The sequence below is a fragment of the Cricetulus griseus genome, chromosome X (assembly GCF_003668045.3).
Source record: "Cricetulus griseus strain 17A/GY chromosome X, alternate assembly CriGri-PICRH-1.0, whole genome shotgun sequence".
Classification (NCBI taxonomy): Eukaryota; Metazoa; Chordata; class Mammalia; order Rodentia; family Cricetidae; genus Cricetulus; species Cricetulus griseus.
Genome location: NC_048604.1, coordinates 26,403,119 through 26,422,320, shown reverse-complemented (window position 1 = coordinate 26,422,320; position 19,202 = coordinate 26,403,119). Strand labels below are relative to the sequence as shown.

Here is a 19,202-nt window from a genome sequence, read left to right as displayed (position 1 = left end):
TATACTGTATATGAGTTGAATAGATACCTACCCCTTTAAAGGTAAAGAAGAGAAAAGAATCACAATACAGTGTGACCTCAGTACTACGATGTCTTAGATTAAGAGAGAAAAATCACACATGTTGAAGGAACATCTAGACAGTCAAAGAGGATACTTACAGAAAGCTTCTTACAGGCCACTCCTAAGTGCCTTGCCTTCAACTGATGTCACTTCAACAGTTCTGAGAGTCCTTTGCACATCTCTTGGCGTATTTCAGACTACTGCTTGTGCTTAACTTGAGAAGGTCCTACTCAATACATTGCTCCTCCTCCCTCTTCTGTGGCCAATGGGAAATCAATTGTTACTTGATGGGATGCTTTGTTTCAGTTTTCTCAAACGTGCAAAGGAAACACGTCCTTTTTTCCAAACACATTAACTTAATTTCTTTCCCATCCACTCAAGCACTAATGCAATCCTTCAGACACTGACCTGAACCCCTTCACCATTTGGTATCCATGGCAACCACCACCATGCTGTTCAGAGAGAACTGCAAGCAGTGGCCAGGAAGTACACCTCCCAGCAGAGCCATTAACTCTTCTGCATTAGCCACATCAATAAGGGGAGGCAACAGGCATTTGTGTCTTCAGAGAGGAAAAGTGTTGTTCACACCTTTTTCCCAAGGAGTGAGACTTGGGTTCAGCTGTTTTTCATTCTCCACCTGTTGAAAACAAAGCACTAAGTGTCCATGTTGGAAGGAAAGAACAGTTTCTCTTGAAAAAAAAAAGAAAACTTCTTGGTGATACATTTCCAAGGTGACTCTATCATATGACTCCACCAGAAATCCCTGCTAACTAAATATAGATAGGGATTAATCTCTGTCTCTCTGTCTCTGTCTCTCTCTCTTTGTGTGTGTGTGTGTGTGTGTGTGTGTGTGTGTGTGTGTGTGTGTGTATTCACACATGGAGGACAGAGATTGGTATCAGGTGTTTTCCTCAATTGCTTCCCCATCTTACATTTTTAAGGAAGAGTATCTCCCTGAATCTGTAGCATATTGATTCAGCTAGATGGACTGACAAACAAGCTCCATACAGCGATCCTCTTCTCTCTGTCTCTCCAGCACAACGATTACAGGCACACACTGCTGCACCTCAGTTTTATGTGGGTACTGTGAATGGAGCTCACTGGTTTGGCTAACTAGGCTAGCTGACTGGCAAGCCCCAGAAATCATCCTGTCATTGGAGTTACAAGCGTCCCCTGCTGGACTGAGCTTTTACATAGGTTGTGCAGATCTGAACTCAGGTTTTCATGTTTCTGCTACAAGCACTGAACCATCTCCCCAGCCCTATAACCAGTGATTCTGAAATCTTGTCAAGATAATATGCATGAAATCCTACCAAGTTCCTTTTTAATTTGTTGCCATTATATGAGCTGTAACTCATCCTCTTGACTTTGTTAACCTATGTCAAGAATATACGCGTGAATGTAGCCTCTGATAAGTCAACTGTGTTCCAGTGAAAGGTCACACATCCAAGAATATTTGGATTGCACAAATTTTGATCTTAATGGGAGGGAAAAGAAAGTGGGGGTAGGAATGAATCTGTGAAGAATCCAGGAAGAGAAGGTGAATATGATCAAAATTCAGTGTGCAAAATTCTCAAAGAACCAATTAAAAAAGGAATATCATGTGGCAATCTTATGGCAAGAAATGAAATTGTAAACTGCAACATTAATAATAATCATGTTACTAGAGTATTTATGAACCAACAGAAAACCTTATAATTTCTCCAAATATAGAGAAACCCATCCTGCTTGCAAATTTTCTTCATGAGTTCCATAATATTTGTTCTGCTTCTGGCTTTATTGAAAAGTTGTGAGGTGGTGATAAATGTCCCTTTACTTGTTCATGGGAATGCTTCTGTCTACAATCCCATTATAAGATAGTTCAGCATTGTCCAACATAGACACTTGGAACAAAGAGGTTCATCTCAGACTCTGCAGTTTATGGTAAGGACCCATCACCTAAGTATCCTTTCCATAGACTCTCCATAAGCAGGAATACTATGGAAAGTAGGAGGAACAAATACATAGCATTCTATTCTTATTTGCATCAAAAGAAGGAACCCAGAGGCCACTATTCTCAGTCCTTTCCAGTGAATCTGCTTCAACTTAAGGAGGTGGCTTCACCAAGACAACATTTTGTTTTGATATTGCTTATGTCTCAAGTCTTGGGTGAAAACCAGCCATAAGTTTAAAGAAAAGGTGAAAATAAAGGCACCTTTCATCCCTCAAGACTAGAGATTCATCCCAGTGAACCAATAATTGCAATCTATCATAAGTGCATTGATTAAGGAGCACACAGATTGTAAGAGGAAGGCAAAGGAAACATAATTAACTCATCCTGACTCAGTCAAGCAAGAATCCTGTCCACTCATGATTGAGCTAACTGGGTAATCTAGAACCAAGTAAAATTCATCTGTTTTTGTGGAAGGGATGCACACTTTTTTGCATATGTATGGCAATGCTCACTTACTTGTCAGGATGAATGCCAATAAGCAGCGACAAATGAAAATTTGGAGCAGATTAAAATGTCATAAAGTAAAATGGCAGAAAGTGCCTACTGATAGCATGGACTATGGGGGCTACAGTGATGACACGGCAGTTAAGAACATGTACTATTCTTGCAGAGGACCTCAGCTCCCAGCACCCACATCTTTGCAACTCCAGCTCCAGAGGATCTGACATTGTTGGGCCTCCAAGGGCATCTGTAATCGCGTGCACATACATAAACACAGACCCACATGTATACACATAAATAATATATATACATACATACATACATATCTAGATATATCATGGCCTATACTGGTCAGAACACAACTTGACCTTATTTACCATAACCTTTGGATCCTCTAGAAACAAACTTTTTCCACCAGCCAATAGTGTAACATGGTATCAAAAATGACAAGCTACTGCTTAGGCACTCAACTACCTTTTCATTTTCATTGAGGTATTGAGAGAGGGACTACCATGCATAACTGTATCACAATTAGATAATAAAAGAATACAGATTGACGGGCACTGGTGGTGCACGCCTTTAATCCCGACACTCAGGAGACAAGCAGGTGTGAGTTCAAGGCCAGCCTTGTCTACAAATCAAGTTCCAGGACAGGCTCCAACACTACAGAGAGAAACCCTGTATAAAAAATTAGAAGAACAAACAAACAAAAAAAATCCCAAGAATTTAAGAGTGTGACTTCAGGGCCAATATTCTTACAGACATTATGCCAATACAAGGACCAAAAGCCAAGTATGCACGAGTTCCCTTGATTAGACCCTCTGTCTACTCCATAGCATTCTACCCACTTTCTACCCAAACACAGGGAACTGGTGCTAAAGTTAAAGATAGACTATTCACATAAAAGTATCCTTCTACTCCATTTCTGAATCATTTTCATTCTTGTCATTCACAAACATTCACTGAATATCTACCTATAGAGCACTACATTGAAAAACACAATATGAAGTAGAAAACTGGGGTTCTCCCCTCAGGAAGTAGGATGGTGAGACCCATATCTGTATGGAGTAAACAGTTAGTAGATAGTAAAAGATGAGAGCTCAAGACCATATAGAAATCCACCAAACACAAAAATAAGTGATCATTGGACAACCAAAACAGAAGATAGGATGGATGAAGACAGGATTTTGTGCTTTGTTCATGCTGTATCCCCAGCTTGACAAATACTAGGTATTGATGATATTTGGGATCTGTGGGTTGGTTGGTTGGTTGGTTTTTTTGTTTAGCTTTGTTTTGTTGTTTTGTTTTGTTTTTGTTTTGAGACAGAGTCTCTCTATGTAGTACTGACTGTCCTGGAATTAGCTATATAAACCAGGCTGGCCTCAAACTCACAGAGATCCACCCACCTCTGCCTCCCGAGTGCTGGGACTGAGTGCACGTACCACTCTGCTCAGCAGTACACATTTGTTGAATTAAATAAATTCAGACCCTGACTTTTTGTGCTGAGAATGAGGGGGAGCATCAGTTGTCCTTTGGAGATAATTCCCAAGCCTATAAGCATTGTGGACACAATGTGGCTTTTAGGTTTGGAGTACAACGGGAGCCTTCTTGACATGTAGAAATGACCACTGTGCTTATGATTTAACCCTTTGTAAATTCCCAGCCAAGCCATGTATGGGTATTTCCTAGTGGTGAAGATTAATATGGATGCAGGGCACAACCCTTAGAAATGTTTCAAAGAAACACAACTCCTGCTATTTGTTTTGCTCATCTAATAAGGCCGAAGTCAGATAATGATTTAAAAATAAGATCTTTTAGCACATTTTAGTTAATACTGAAGGATAAATAGTTATTTCTGTCAGTAGTCATAGGTTGTAAATCTCTGTTTTCTATGTTCATAGTCAGCTAAGGGGTGGGGTGCTCAGCTCAGAACATCATTTTTTTGTTGAAAATGTTAGATCAGGAGAGAAAAGAATTTCCAAATAGTCATTTTGTATACCCTTAAGTGGTCAAATTACTGTTCTTCCAAAACGTTCCACTACAGTGTAATTTCTTTTTCACTTATTTCATTTTGAGCATTTTTATAAATTCTGTCTAATGACTTTTGGCTTCCAAGGCTTTGGAAGATAGATGCAATTAGATGAAATTGGGCGTTTTTAGGGTAGGATGACCATAGACATAATATATGCAATAAGAACATACCAGAACACTAAAGGGAGACCTAAGCATTCATTGAAAAAATTAAGTGAGAATAAGTCCATCCCACTGTAACTCCGACTTACTTTCATCTCAGGTTCCACAATACCGTGCCAGCATGTAGCATCAAGGATAATATATTTCCAATATATTTAACATATTATAATTAATATTTGATATTTTAATGTATATTATATTAATAATTAATATTTGAGAATAAGTTAAATGAACTGGGCCTGATTTCACAATGTTAGGAAAGAGCCTCAACATGTGAGTGCTGTGCTCTAACTTCTTCCAAAAACTCCAAAATCATTTTGAGCTCTAGAATGTACCTCCTAAGCATTAGAAAAGCCCAGCTCACTACACTGAATGGTGCTGAACATACTGCCCCCTCTGTCCTGGCCACCATCTCCCAGGTATAGTTCGGAAGGTACCTTTTCTTTGTGACATAGTCTCAGAAAAAATTTTTCACAGCTCACACCTAGGGTAACCTTATACCCACAAACCAAAAACCTTTGATTAGGAAACTTTCTTGTAATTCAATAATAAACACTGACTTCCAGAGTTTTCCATGTTTTCAGAATGTTTGCACAAGGTATCATTTGACCCTCTGAGGTAGGTAAGATTCATAGCAAGTTGATTTTTTTTCCCATTACAATGAGAAGCAGGCGCACAAAGGTTAAACATCTTGCCTAAGATCACGCATTTAAGATTGCTGCATTCCCTTCCTTATTTCCTGGAAAATTCAGTCTGTTTTATGTACCACTCGAAAAGAAAGTGTATTTGGAAAGGCAGCAATGGAACTCTTGTTGTACAAGGTTAACTGTGCCCTACCAGAGACAGCTCCCTTGCTTTCCAAAGGTATGGGTAATAACCTTTACTTTGCTTAGCCATTTCTCTCCCCACCCCTTCCTCTGTTTCCTGAAAGAACAATTAAGATCCATCTGGGACTAATTATAATGATTCTTGAATTTGAACTTGCAGCTATTACCCAATTGAGGTCACTTATTTTAAATTAACTTGCCTGGTCAGAACACAGGTTTGGTTATCTTCAGAACACAGTGCAGAGAGGCCCTGGCTCACTCCAACTTTTAATTAACTAGCTAAATAACACGCACTGTGACAAACTGCCTAAGATTTGATGGAGTCGTTCATTTGCATTCAGACAAGGATCAAAATACATTGTCAGAGCTTCAGGGACTGAGTCCTCGAAACCTTCACACAGTCTCTTGTTCAAGGCTGTGCGCTTCTTCCCTTTGGCTCCCTCTAATTATTTTTCCTGTGCTTTTGTTCTTATTAGCCAACATTCATCACAAGTGCAGCTTGTGACTCAACAATGACAATTCATGTCATATGCTGATAGGGAATCGAAAATTGGAGTCATAATCATATGAGCCAAGCACAAAGCTTCATGAAATAATTAAGGAAACCAAAAGGTGATTCCCAGGATGCCCAGCTACAAAGACGCCATTCTAAAGAGTTGAGCCTCAACTGATCCCCACTTAGGTAATCGTACGTAATAACAGTAGGTAGTCTTTGTTACATAAAATGCATGATGGGAGTTGATCATCCTGCAATAATAATGATAGTAATGATAATTATTATCAACAGTGATTAGTAGTAGTCGTATAAGCCTGATTTTGACCTCCATCTCCAACACGATAGGCCTATGAGTCCTAAGGCAAGTTACCACACTTTTCTGGACCTCAGTGTCTTAGCCTGAATAGTACATTCACAATAGGGCCTACCTTATAGGACCATGGTGCGAATTCAGAGAAATAAAGTTCTTGACTTAGTCAGTAAAGTGCTTGCTGCACAAACCTGAGGATACCCAAACCCATGTTTAAGTAACAAAGTTGAGGGTGGAGGTGGAGACAGGAGGATCCCTAGGACTTGCTGGCCAACCAGTTTAGCTGAATGCGTGAGTTCCAGATTCACTGAGTTCACCCTCTCACAAGAATAAGGTGGAGCAGCAATTAAGGAAGATACCTAATGTTGACTCTAACCTACATACACAATATACAAAACATATACAAAAAGGTACACACAGAGAGAGAAAGAGAGAGAATCTTAAAATAATTATTTTAGCTGGTTAGGGTGGTATACTCCTTTAAGCCCAGTACTTGGGTGTCTGAAATGGGAGGATTGCTATAAGTTCAGGACCAGCCTGAACTATATAGAGATTGTAGGCCAGCCTGTACTACACATTGACATGCTACCTCCAATGAATAAATAGGTGATAAATAGGTAGGCAGGTAGGCAGACAGATGATAGATGAAAGAAACATTTAAGAGAGTGCCCTGTTATATTAGTCACTTTCTGGTTGCTGGAATAAAACACCATGACCAAGACAAGGTATACAAAGAAGAGCTTATTTGTGCTTACAGTTTTAGGGAGATGAGTCCATCATGACAGAGAGGCATGGCAGTAAGCATCAGGCACAGTGGTTATAGCAAGATGCTGAGAGCTTATATCCTTTACCACAAGGATGATCCAGAGAAAGCACTGGAAACTGTATGGCCTTTGAAACCTCCAAGCCTTCCCCCAGTGATGTACTTCCTCCAGCAAGGCCATACTTCCTAATACTCCCCAAACACTGCCACTCTCTGGATCTCAAGTGTTCAAATGCTGAAACACAGTCTTGAAAAAATACTAGTCTATAACAAAAGTAGTATTCTGTTATATCCCACCAAATGGCCATTGTCCAAGGCCTTTTCCTGTCTGAGATCTATTTTTCCCTTCTCCCTGAGGGAGGGCTAAATACAAGGCACATTACTTTGTGGTTGATTTACCACTAATTTCTCACCATTTTGCACCTACATCTTCAACACCCAACCTCCAGTTGCAAACCTCAGCTCCTTCTCTCTTATTTCCAGTGCTATCATAATAATCAGCATCCCTCTGTACCCAAGCACTAATGTATCTCCATTCTTCTCACTCCATAGCTGCAGGGTGTTTTTGTTTTGTTTTGTTGTTTGTTTCTTTGGAGTTGAGAGACATGAAATCAAGAAAGGCTTTATTCAGGAGGCTGCCTGTGACTTGGGTCTTGAGGAATAGGTATGATTTCTGCACAGAAAGATGAAGAACATAACCAATATATGACAAACACTATGCTCTGTCTTAAGAGCTACAGATACATTATTTTACACATTTCTTGCTTTGGTTCGGTGAAGTAGCTATTAGTGATAGATGCCTTTTCCAAGTATACTACTCAAACCTAGAAAGCATAAGTTAGTTACTCAAAGTTACAATGAAAAGTAGGGTCTCTAACCCAGCAAAGTAGCCTTCCTTGGTGACTACATTACTTTATTTCTTCCCATGACTGTATGCCCTATTGTAGCACACAAAAAATGGCCCAGAGACTGATATTGGGGTTCAAGCTTCAAGATTAAGATCTGAAAGGCAAAGTCACTAGCTCTTACATCTACCAAGGCTGAAATGGAGGTCCTGCCTTCCCTGACTGGAAACTAAATGTCTTCCTGTCCTCAACGTGGTTGGAGACTAATTGCCCAAATGTGGCTGGAGACAAAAATGCCGTAGACTGAATATCTGCTCCTATCTTATATACCTCTCTAGAGCTGGCATTAAAAGGTGTGGGGTTCCAAGTTCTGAGATCTCCTTTGTGTGAGCTGTTTCTCTTTTAGACAGATTCAATCTTGTGTAGCCATAGGTGCCCTTGGACTCACAGAGATCATCTGCCTTTGTCTCCTGAATCCTGGGATTAAAGGTATGTGCCACCACTACCCAGTTTCTATAACTAAGTAGTATGACTGGCTTTCCATTTTAATCCTTCAGGCAATCTTGAATAAATAATAAATAATATATCACCATACCCTATATTCCCTAATATACAGATGGAAAACTAAGGCTGGGTTGTAATGTAACTTTCCTGGGCTCATAAAGCTAATAACTGATAAATTCAAGGTCTATTGCCCTTAGCAAATCCCTTTTAATTACCATTGGACCATTTGCATGACCTTGGCTTCTCCTACCATCATTTCAATCACAACTTTTTTATATAAGACCTGGTTACCTCACACCAAATATTTATATTATAGTTGCCTCAAATACAAATCTCTCCAAGAACCTATTGCTGCCATTGTACTAGACCACAGCAAAATTCCTAACTGCATTCTAAATACTATCCTTACACTCACAGATAAGCAGAGCTCTCACTCTATCACAGTTCTTTTTACAGAAGATAGAAACTATTACAGAAAGTCACAACTGGTCAAAATGCAGAGAACAATTGATCATGGGGTGCCTGGTGCCAGTTGATACATCTGCAACACAACCCCATGTCTAAGGACCAGAGAACATCTCTGAAGAGGGGAAGGAAAGATTGCAAAAGCATCCTTGAAATTACAGATAAGTTACACCCATGAAATCTCAACAGCATGGCCACCTAAACAAGATCTGAACAATTCCAACCCCATTAGACATGCTAATGTGAAAGGGGAAAAAAAATCTCACAAGGCCTCTACAAAGCTAGTTCCAGGACAGCTAGAGCTTTTGCACAGAGAAAACCCGTCTCAAAAAAAAAAAAAAAAAAAAAGCTATAGGCAATTAATGACTGATGAGAAAGGGAGAATTAGTCTTCCCCAACAATGAGCCCCTAATTGACTATCCTATACCCATCATTGATATATATATAATATATATTATTATATATATATATATATATATGCAACATTGATGAACTCAGCAAGTCCAGTATATATAGCGTAACAAAAATAATTAAATAGAGGCCATGTACTTTAGGGGGAATAAAGGGACTGAGATAGAAGGTATATTAGAGGGAGTAAAGGGAAGGGGGCATGAAATAATTATAATTTAATTTTGAAAACTGAAAAAAAACATAGATTTGCATGGTGGTACATGCCTATAAGCCTAGCACCAGGGAGGCTGAGGTAAGACCATGAGCTTGAGGATATTCTAGACTATAGAGACCTTGTTTTAAAGTAAATAAATAAACATTTTCATTTAAAAAGTCTCTCCTTTAGCTTTGAAGCACTATAAAACAGCCAGCCTCTCCTGAGATCAAGAGAGATGGCCTTCTACAATATATCTCTCTTCATTTTAAAATAGCATTCTATTTAAGTTACCTGTTTATCAGGTTCCCGCTTATAAAAGCCAAAGGAAAACATTTTTTAGATTTCTCATTGGAGACAAAGTGCTTTCTATCTATAGCAAGTTGAGTTAATCATTCTCTCCTCAGTTGTACTTTGTTCATATTTCTGTTCTCGCACTTCTCCCACTGGGTTATAATCATCTGTTAACTTGGCTGTCTTCCCCATTCAAGTGTGACATCCTCCAGTCTAGGGCCCAGATACATTCCTGTGACCTCTGTCTCCTCATGGTCTATTCCCACAATTGGCACAGACTGAGCACTCAACAAGCATTCAGTAAAAGAATAGAAAATTCAAAGGTAGTCGGTAGAGGCAGCTTTCCATGCATTAGGGACTCTGATCCACATTCCTTCTGATTCTGGTGGTGTGCCAGAAAATGGGCTATTGTCAAAAGACCAAGTCTTCATTTGTAGTCCCAACTGATTTCTGGGTTAATAATTCTGGCATTGCTGACTTTAAGCTACCCATGGTTTGTTAACTGGCTCAGAAAAGGTGAATATTTAACCAGTAGCATCCAGAAGCCCCCTTGCTTGGCTGAACATCAGCAGCTCTTCGTGAGTGCTCAGAAAGGCAGATGAGCTGACAATGAGGGCAAGACGATGGCAGATTCAAACAGAAAGAGTGAAAGGCCACAGGAAACGTTTCCGGGTTTGAAGAATTGTATGTTGTGCCCGCCCCATGAACTAAGCCTCAGTCATTTGTCATCCATTTGCAAACTGAGAGCCACTTAAATGACATGGCTCCCAGAAGAGGAGGGAAGCTGCCAGCTAAGCAATTATCCTGAAAATCACATTGGGTTTCTGAGAGATATTTCCTTTTATTTGAAAATATAAAGATGGTCATTCACTTCGACTATCAAACATTTTTACCGATTAGGGTGTCAAATACTGAAAACACGATGCAAATAGAAATGTATTCAAAGAGGCATACCTAAGGAAGCTGAAAAAGAGACCACTCTATTCTCTGTATCCATAGCAGGTGCTTTCTCTCCATTCCCTGTCTGGAAGCTTCATGAGTCTGAGCTCCACCCAGGTCTCTCATACTGCACTCTATATTCACACTTCAATTTTGCACACAGTAATGCAGCCAATAATTAAACAGCAAAGTTTGAATCCAGAACCACATATCATCAAGGTTCATGTTTTTTTCTAATACATGACCTCTAGCAATTATCAGGCAATTTCCTATAAAAATGATGCTATATAGTACCATGATGCATTGGCAAACACTGTGCCTTTTTTTGATGTACCAAGTTTAGAAGACCTGTTATAGTCCCCTGTTTATATAGAAGATATATTATACTTATTTCATCATAGGCTCGATAGATACTCCATTTTTTAAAAAATTCAAATGACAAGGCCACTCCAAGGCGTCTATTCATCACCCATAAAGTCTTTGCAAAGGGCCTTTGTCACAAACTCACAAATTAGAATGGTTTGAGCATAAATAAGCATACAAAGTCTAGAATAGACTTTAAGAATAAAGTTGTGCATATTCAAACAAAAGTCTCTGTGAAGGTTGCCACAAGTTTAAGGACAGCCTGGACTACACTTGTTCCTGGGCTAGCCAGGATTACATAGTGAGACATTGTTCTAAAAAAGAAGAGAAGTAACATTAATTAACTAAATGCATTTTAAAATGGGGTTGGGGGCTCACACACACGCACCATGGTTTAAATCAGAAGACAACTTGCAGGAGTGAGTTTTCTCCTTCCACCCTGTGGGGTCCAGGGATCAAACTGAAGTCATCAGACTTATTTTCCCTATCTGCTGAGCTGCCTTGATGACCCTCCCTTGCCACTTCTTATTAAATCTTCCACACATTGCATTAATCGATAATAAATGCAATATGAAAGTCTGGGAAGCACAGAGCTACCCCCAAAGAATGATCTTTGTAAAAATCTTATCTTTTAACCCTCACATTCTAGCATTTTATTTCGTGCCTTCTTCAATCCCTTTCTCTCCACACAAACTTCCCTACAGACAGTGTAAGCATTAACAAGATTCCACTATTGTATGAACATTTGTCTTGCCAACAAAAAGCTTCTGTCTCTGTGTGTCTGCAACATTCACGCAACACACCCCTCCCCCCACTGCCATTGAACTGACTTTAGTGAAGGTCATTGTTTTTCTCCACCACACTAATCCAGCACACTCACTCAGGATTACTGCAAAACAAAGCCCTGCCATTCCGACATAAGAGAGTAAGTGTGTGCACTTATTACTTACTAGGAAATAGCTCTATACATCACTGATACATTTACTAAGACGCAAACACTGAAGAAGATGACTACCTATGATCACACTGAAAATCTCTTTGGGAAGGTGTGGCATGTGCTCAGGCTTGTTTCTGCACAGCTACCCCACATTGCTGAAATCATATGGTGTGCCATAAGAAAACAATGACTTTTTTTTCAACTAAGGAAAAAGGGAAGGCAGATGTAAGCCTGAAAAAATATCTTTTCATTGAACATAGAGAATGTGATCTACTAGTAATTTTTTTCTTGGAGACAGAATATCCATACAGTAAAGGAAAACTGCCTGGTGAATTAAACCAGAAATCCTCCCCACAAACACAAGCCCCCTTACCCAAGCTTTCACATGATACTTAAATCAAAGAGAAACAAATTAAGGTGAACATCAAGGCATGTTCTGTACTCAAAGCAAGATCAATCTTTCTCCATAGATCCTTTTCTGGCACTGATGTAGAAAATCCAAACATGGAGCTACTTAGGTCTGCAAATAACCTAATCTGCATACCAGATGGATCTAAGGGGGGGAAACATACACACTTCTTCACACACATATTTTTTTCTAAAATGTGAGCATAGAAAAACAGATGCTTTTGCCTCCCAGAGGATATGTGGGCCTCTCTCAAGTAGTCTTGTGGAGCAATTTCATTTCAAATTTCTAAAATTATGAAAATGTCTAGATTAAACACGAAATTGGGAAAAAAGGGTCTCTGCGAGAAAACCCAACTGAATGTCTTATAAATCATTTTTAACTACTCAGAGATAACTCTGTTTCACAGATAACTGGATGAGGGGCAAGTTAAGAAGGGAAAATCACCCCCAAATGAGTAAACTATGATTCATTGATTTCCTTCACAGAAAGTTTGACAGTGTCTACATGGCCCAGTGATAGTATATATGAGATCTTTCTTCTGCAAGCTAACCTCTGCTCAGTGAATGAGAACTGTAACTGGGTTTCCCCCCCTTGGAGATGCTATATATATGAAGATGAAAATACATTTCCCTAAAACAATGAATTTTATCTACATTTCACACATTTCTCCTTTATTACATTTATCATGCCTGCCATCACAGCAGACCATCTATCATCCACAACAAATCCTACAAAAGCTAAATGACTGCAGAACATGGATGTGGGAACTTGGTATTTCTTCCTTAAATGTCACATCTGAGTGTGAAAACAGCTTTTTATCCTTGAAGTTCTGAAACTAATTCAGAAAGATCTATTATAATTACTGTGAAAGCAAAGTTGAATATTCTTTTGGTTACCAGAGTCATTAAATAAGAAAGGGTACAATTTATGCCTCATTCATCTGTAACAGATGGAAAGAATAAAGATTGAGGATTAACAGAACAAGAACATTCTTATTAACTATCCAGTCCTTTTGTGCACCAAGTTATACTCAATAACCCCATCCTTCCCTATTTTCACAAGCCTCTAAATCTAACAGGGAAGGCCAAGAAAAAAATATAGCACATTTCTCACTGAGGCCTCATTTAACTTCCATCAGTAGGATTCTAAGCAGCTCCACAGACTATCTCAAGACAACTGGGGCTCACTCTCTTAACGACTAGAACATTTCAGTTGGAAGCCTTCTATAAAACATATTACATACTTCAGGGATTTTCATCAGAAATGTCTGATCAAAGTAAACTATTGTCTGATGACTCAGGCACTCACAACAACCATCCATGAATATACTGTGCCGTAGCACAATGTTGTCTGTTTTTCTGTTGTTGTTTCTTCCTTCTCCTTTAAGTCAGTCTGTCACTTCCTCTGGTACTAATGCACTTCTCCTTGATATCACTCCCTGCCTCCACACACACACCCCTTCTAGCTTGCAGTGTTTAATTTACTGGGAACTGGAAAACCAAGATTGGTAAGAACTATGTGTTAAATCAGAGTTAAGAAGGCACTGAAAGCAAGGATGAAGAATTAATTATGGGCTTCAGTGCAGCAGCTTTGTGACACCTAACTGTTCCTATCTTTAGATAACTTTCCCGTCTCCTCCAACTCAAGGCTAACTCTAGAAAGGGTGATGGGAGAGAACTACCTTCGAATAAGTCCATTTGTTCTGAGCACACCATCTGGACATGGACCAAAGCAGTTATTCGAAAAGCTTTAAGTTTTCCTAGAGCTGAAAAATGCAATGTCTTGATGAACAACCCCTCTCTATATGGAAGTGATGTGGCATATTTCATTAATCACATAACAAACACATTTGGAGATATTATCCAGATTGATCAGAGCAACCCTGCTAGAAGAGCAAGTTGCTAAATTGTGTATAAGTTCATGGAGGCTCAGAAAGTTGAGTCCACAGTCAACCAGTGAGTGCATGACCAAATCTAACCTCTGGATTGTCATCCAGGCCTCTTCTGATGACACTACCATTGTCTCATGTTCCTTCTTGCCTTCCTTATATGGAAAAGTACAATAAGCTTCGCTTCCCCTGAAACAGACTTCCTTATTTTTCTTTGAGTTTGTCACATGTCCTTAGGAATATTGTTCATTTTTCTTGAAGAATTCAAAACCCTCTAGCTTTATTATGTTGAGGGTTGTCAGTGAATTAAAAATTCAACGAATGTATGGTCCCAACTTGCCACCAAAAGTTAACAAATGTCAGCAGCAAGGATGTTTCTCACAAGCAGACACTGAAGCATACATCCCAGAAGACACCTAACAGCTTATTTTGTGTCATGGCAGCATGAGAAATCACCCCTCAAGACATTCATTAACCTTTCTTTTTCCTTCATAAATAATCAGTCTGAAATGTGGCTCATATTTTAAATTAATTGAAAACATCTCTCTTGTGCTCTCTCATTCTCTTCCCCCGCTCTCTCTCTGTCTGTCTGTCTCACAGACACACACACACACACACACACACACACACACACACACACACACACACACACACACACACACACGCACGCACGCACGCACACAAAGCAATGACTTGAGTTCTTATAATAACAAACATGATACTCTACTCAAAGGTACCATTCCATTTCTATGGGCCAACCTAAACCTTCCCTTTTTGTCTCATGCCTTACATATCTTGTCTTCCTTCTCTGCAAAAAAAGAAAAATTAGAACTATCATCAGCATTTAGCATTACTAAAGTGATTGGAAATTGAAAATATAGTAAGTCAAAATGCAGATAATATCCTTAACCTACCTCAAATCCTAGCTCAGCCTAATCTACTTTAAACAAACTCAGAGCATGTATATTAGCCTCTAGTCAGATGAAATAATCTAACACAAAGCCCATTTTATAAGAAACTGTTGATTGGCTCATGTAACCTATTGTGTTCTGTACTAAAACTGGAAAACAGCTAGCATGGTTCACATACTGTTCTAGAACTGAGGATGGTGCTAAGCAGTAGAGTGTGTTTCTACCATGCACAGGCCTGGCTTCCATCATTATTAGTTCAGATAAATAATGTACAACCTCTCTAGCATGTATACAATTTAGACACCACCATAAAGTTGAAAAACTCATGAAGCAAAGTGAAACATGACATACAGTCATGCTGAGGGCACTGGTTCTGAAGCAGTCCTCCAATTCTGCTATTTGCCAAAATAGGTAGGTGCACCAGTCACTTATTTTAAACCACATAGTATTTGAGAGATCCTATTAACATCTTTCTATACTCTTTAAGCAACACCTATATTACTTATATTAACAATTACTGCCACATAAATAAATACTAAATAAATAGTTGCACTGCACCGTTTGGGGGAACAGAAACAAGAAAATAGTCTGCATATGTTCTATTTGAAATGATTTTTCAGATGTTTTTAATGTGGGATTGTTTAGATGTGTGGATGTGGAACCCACAGATGTGGAGGATCTAACTGCACTGCCAGTATTTCCATGGGAAGAAAGAGCCAGCTTTTAATTCCAGATTTACCATTTCCTGGCTCTGTGGTCTTGGAGAAACTATTTAAACTTCCTTTGGGCTGTGATTCTTCATGTGTAAAATTAGACTTCAAATTTTCTAGAAATTACTCACACATGCAACATCTAGTACAAAGCAAGCATATTTTAGACATTAAAATAAGGGTGGTTGTGATAACTATTATTATTGCAGACTTTCATATATACCTCCAGTTTGCTATGTGGACAATTCTGAGACCTTCACCCATTGTTTTCATACCCCTGACAGCTGCATCCAGCTGTATCCAAAAAGGAACTCGTAATAAAGCTTAGCTCTACAGCCTCTAACTTGCATTACTTCCTCCTACGGTTTGTTGCAAACATCCATTGTATTTATAGTTTTCCCTTGTTTTACTTACCATATTAGCTTCAGGTTGGTACCTAACTTAAGCACACACCAGGCTATTCCTTTAATCTGTGTACTGCCCCCTTCCTTGTTCCCTTTATCTAGGACAGTGCCTGTGTCTCGATGCTTTGTAAAATGCTTAATGAACCAAAAATTCTTGCTGTCCTTTGTTACAAGGAAATAAACATATGCATTTAGAAAAGAAAAAGACAGCCAGTTCATTTGGTTGGAAAATATTTAGCCCACTGCCATAATGAGACAGTGAAGAGTACTTTGTAAACTGAAGGCTAAGTATGTAATGCAGCACGACTGATGAAAATAATGATAATTATGATGACTCTGAGGAAGTGTTTCTCATACTCACTACAGCTGCCATTTGAGACCGGATGATTATAGTTGTGGGGACTGTCCTAAACATGGGAAGACATCTAGCTGCAAATCTGGCTTTATTCACTATATGCTAATAGCAAACGTCCCAGCAATGGCAGCCAAATGTGTTGTCTGACATTGCCAAATGTCCCCTGAAGGAAAACCCCTCTGAATACCCTAGGGCATTGCCTTCAGTGTCAAAAGATATACAGATGGCCACACATCATTCATGCTAAGGCAAGAAAAGGACGGCAAGCATTTAGAAAAGTTTTCAATAAGCAAAACAACCTCAGTTAACCTGAAAATCCCATTAACCCCATTCTTTGAGTGCTCTATTCCCTAAGCTTTCCAGATAACCAAAAAAAATGTACAGTACATTCTATTTTCTAATTTGTATGCTAAGTTCAGCTCATTTTCCATCTCAACAGCTAAGTACAGAAATCCAGTTCATGGGTGAAGGATCATCAGCTTTGCTTTTGCCATTTATTTTAAGTGACAATGGTGCTACTGACCTGGAAGTTTCAAGTGTTTTTATCCCCTTGTTTTGACATTTTAACTTTGATATTGACAACTATTCCTGTTTTATCTGGCTACAAGTGAAATATAACAAAAAGGAAGCTACTCTGATTAGCAGCAGTTCTACTGTATGTAAAAAAAAAAAAATCGTACCACATGGTTGATCATTTAAAAGCATTCATTCTAGCCATCCCACTGATTGTGTAATTGAAAAATCCCACTGAATAAGGAATATTTCTCATTTCTTCTTTCTGCAGGTTGTGATCCTGGGGAAACATTCAAGAGGTTATCACTACATGCTTGCTAACCTGGTAAGAACAAAAAATAGTTCTAGTGTCCCTGGGCACTATAGACCATTTAGTTTGTGTCATCTATAATCAGCCATAAAGGAAATACAGGAAGCACCTAATGTGCTCTCTAGATGCCTAGAGAAATAAATTCAGTAAATACACAACCAGCCTATGGTGGCTTTGTATTCTATTTTTGCTGTCTCTTTCAGCAGCAAAGCTCTCTTCTTTTCTTATTTAAAAGATAATTTGAGTTGGGCCTAGTGGAACCAGCCTATAATCCCAGCTACTTGGGAGGCTGAGGCATGGTCAGAATTCAAAATTTTTCCTGTGCTGCCTAGCCACTTCAAGGTCATTCTGGTAAACATCGTGAAATCCCATCTCAAAATAAAAACTTTCCCAAAATGACCCAGGAAACAGCTCAGTAGTAGAGTGCTTGCCTGGGTAGAAGCAGACATTTCTTGCAATCTCTGACACCACAAATAATAACAATAATGGTAATAGTAATCAGATATAGTTCCTCAATATTCTTAGATTCGATTTGGATGTCAACTGTTTTAATTAGGTTTGTAATGTAAACCAAGAGACAGAGGATACAAGATGACTCCCAATGAATCCAATACCAGTACATGATGTGTGCTGCCACAGACTAACAAATCTTTTCAAATCAGATACAACATGATGCACTTTTCTATTTACACAAAACACAACCTGGATCTGAATATTCAAACACCTCATGACTTTAAAATCCATGACATCCAAGAAGCTAATATTCCATCAAGGTCACCCCATACCTCTTCTTATTCGGAAAGGACAACTTGTGTAGTGAGTGACAAGAGGGCTTATAAATTAGAAATGCCTATTGGTGAAGATACTATATAATACTGTTTCTACAGACTGAAAAGGGGTTGTTAAATTATCACTATACTACTATGAATCTATTAAATTATCATGAGTCCAAACCATAGTTTTGTTTCATTAGCACAGCAAAATCATGATCATTATAAAACTGTTAAACCAAAAGAATATTTGCAATGGTAAATGATTATTGTAATTGTGCTCTTAGATTTCTTAAATTAAGGGAAATATCTTGTTTTATTTACAATTTTTTAAATGAAAAAAAAAATGCTACTCAAGCCTCTTTCTTAGAAAGCATCCAAATGATACTGACTTCTGATTTGGTGTACATCTTCACTAAGCTGCTCAAAGTGAAGCCCTTCCATCCAATTTGGGGATAAATGAATTGACTCTTGTAGGAGAAAAAATTCCAATCCTTAGTTCATATATAAAAATACTCGATTTGGGTTTTAGGCAACTGGTAAGTAAGCGATGTCTTAAGTCAATGGAGATTAGACTTGGGTGTGGCAGGGAATAACGGATGCTATACCAAGGTACCTAAAACAGTTTTTATGAGTTTTTCAGTTTCTTCCTAACCAATAGTCCACTTTCATTCTTCCATTTTCCTACCTTCATCCCTCTCATTTTATCTTTCCCTCAGCCTTCTATGTTCCACAAGGCAGTTATATACAGCATAGTGTTTAAAATGTGGGGCTTTATATATTTATTGACAGTACATGAGGTGACTTTAGATAGTGCTCACACCAGTATTCACTTACCGAAAACTTTTGTCTTTAATAAACATTAGGAAAATAATTAGGACATTAAAACCAAAGTTTT

At 38.7% G+C, this 19,202-nt stretch overlaps 1 protein-coding gene across 2 annotated transcripts in view; it reads left to right on the top strand.

The window, feature by feature from the left end:
- Positions 1–19,202, top strand: part of LOC100770349 (glutamate receptor 3) — a 268,038-nt gene that overhangs the window by 148,855 nt on the left and 99,981 nt on the right. For both annotated transcript variants that reach the window (XM_035450026.1, XM_035450028.1), the window contains exon 5: positions 17,496–17,549. In XM_035450026.1, the coding sequence (XP_035305917.1) occupies positions 17,496–17,549 (54 nt within the window). The remainder of the gene's footprint in view (positions 1–17,495; positions 17,550–19,202) is intronic.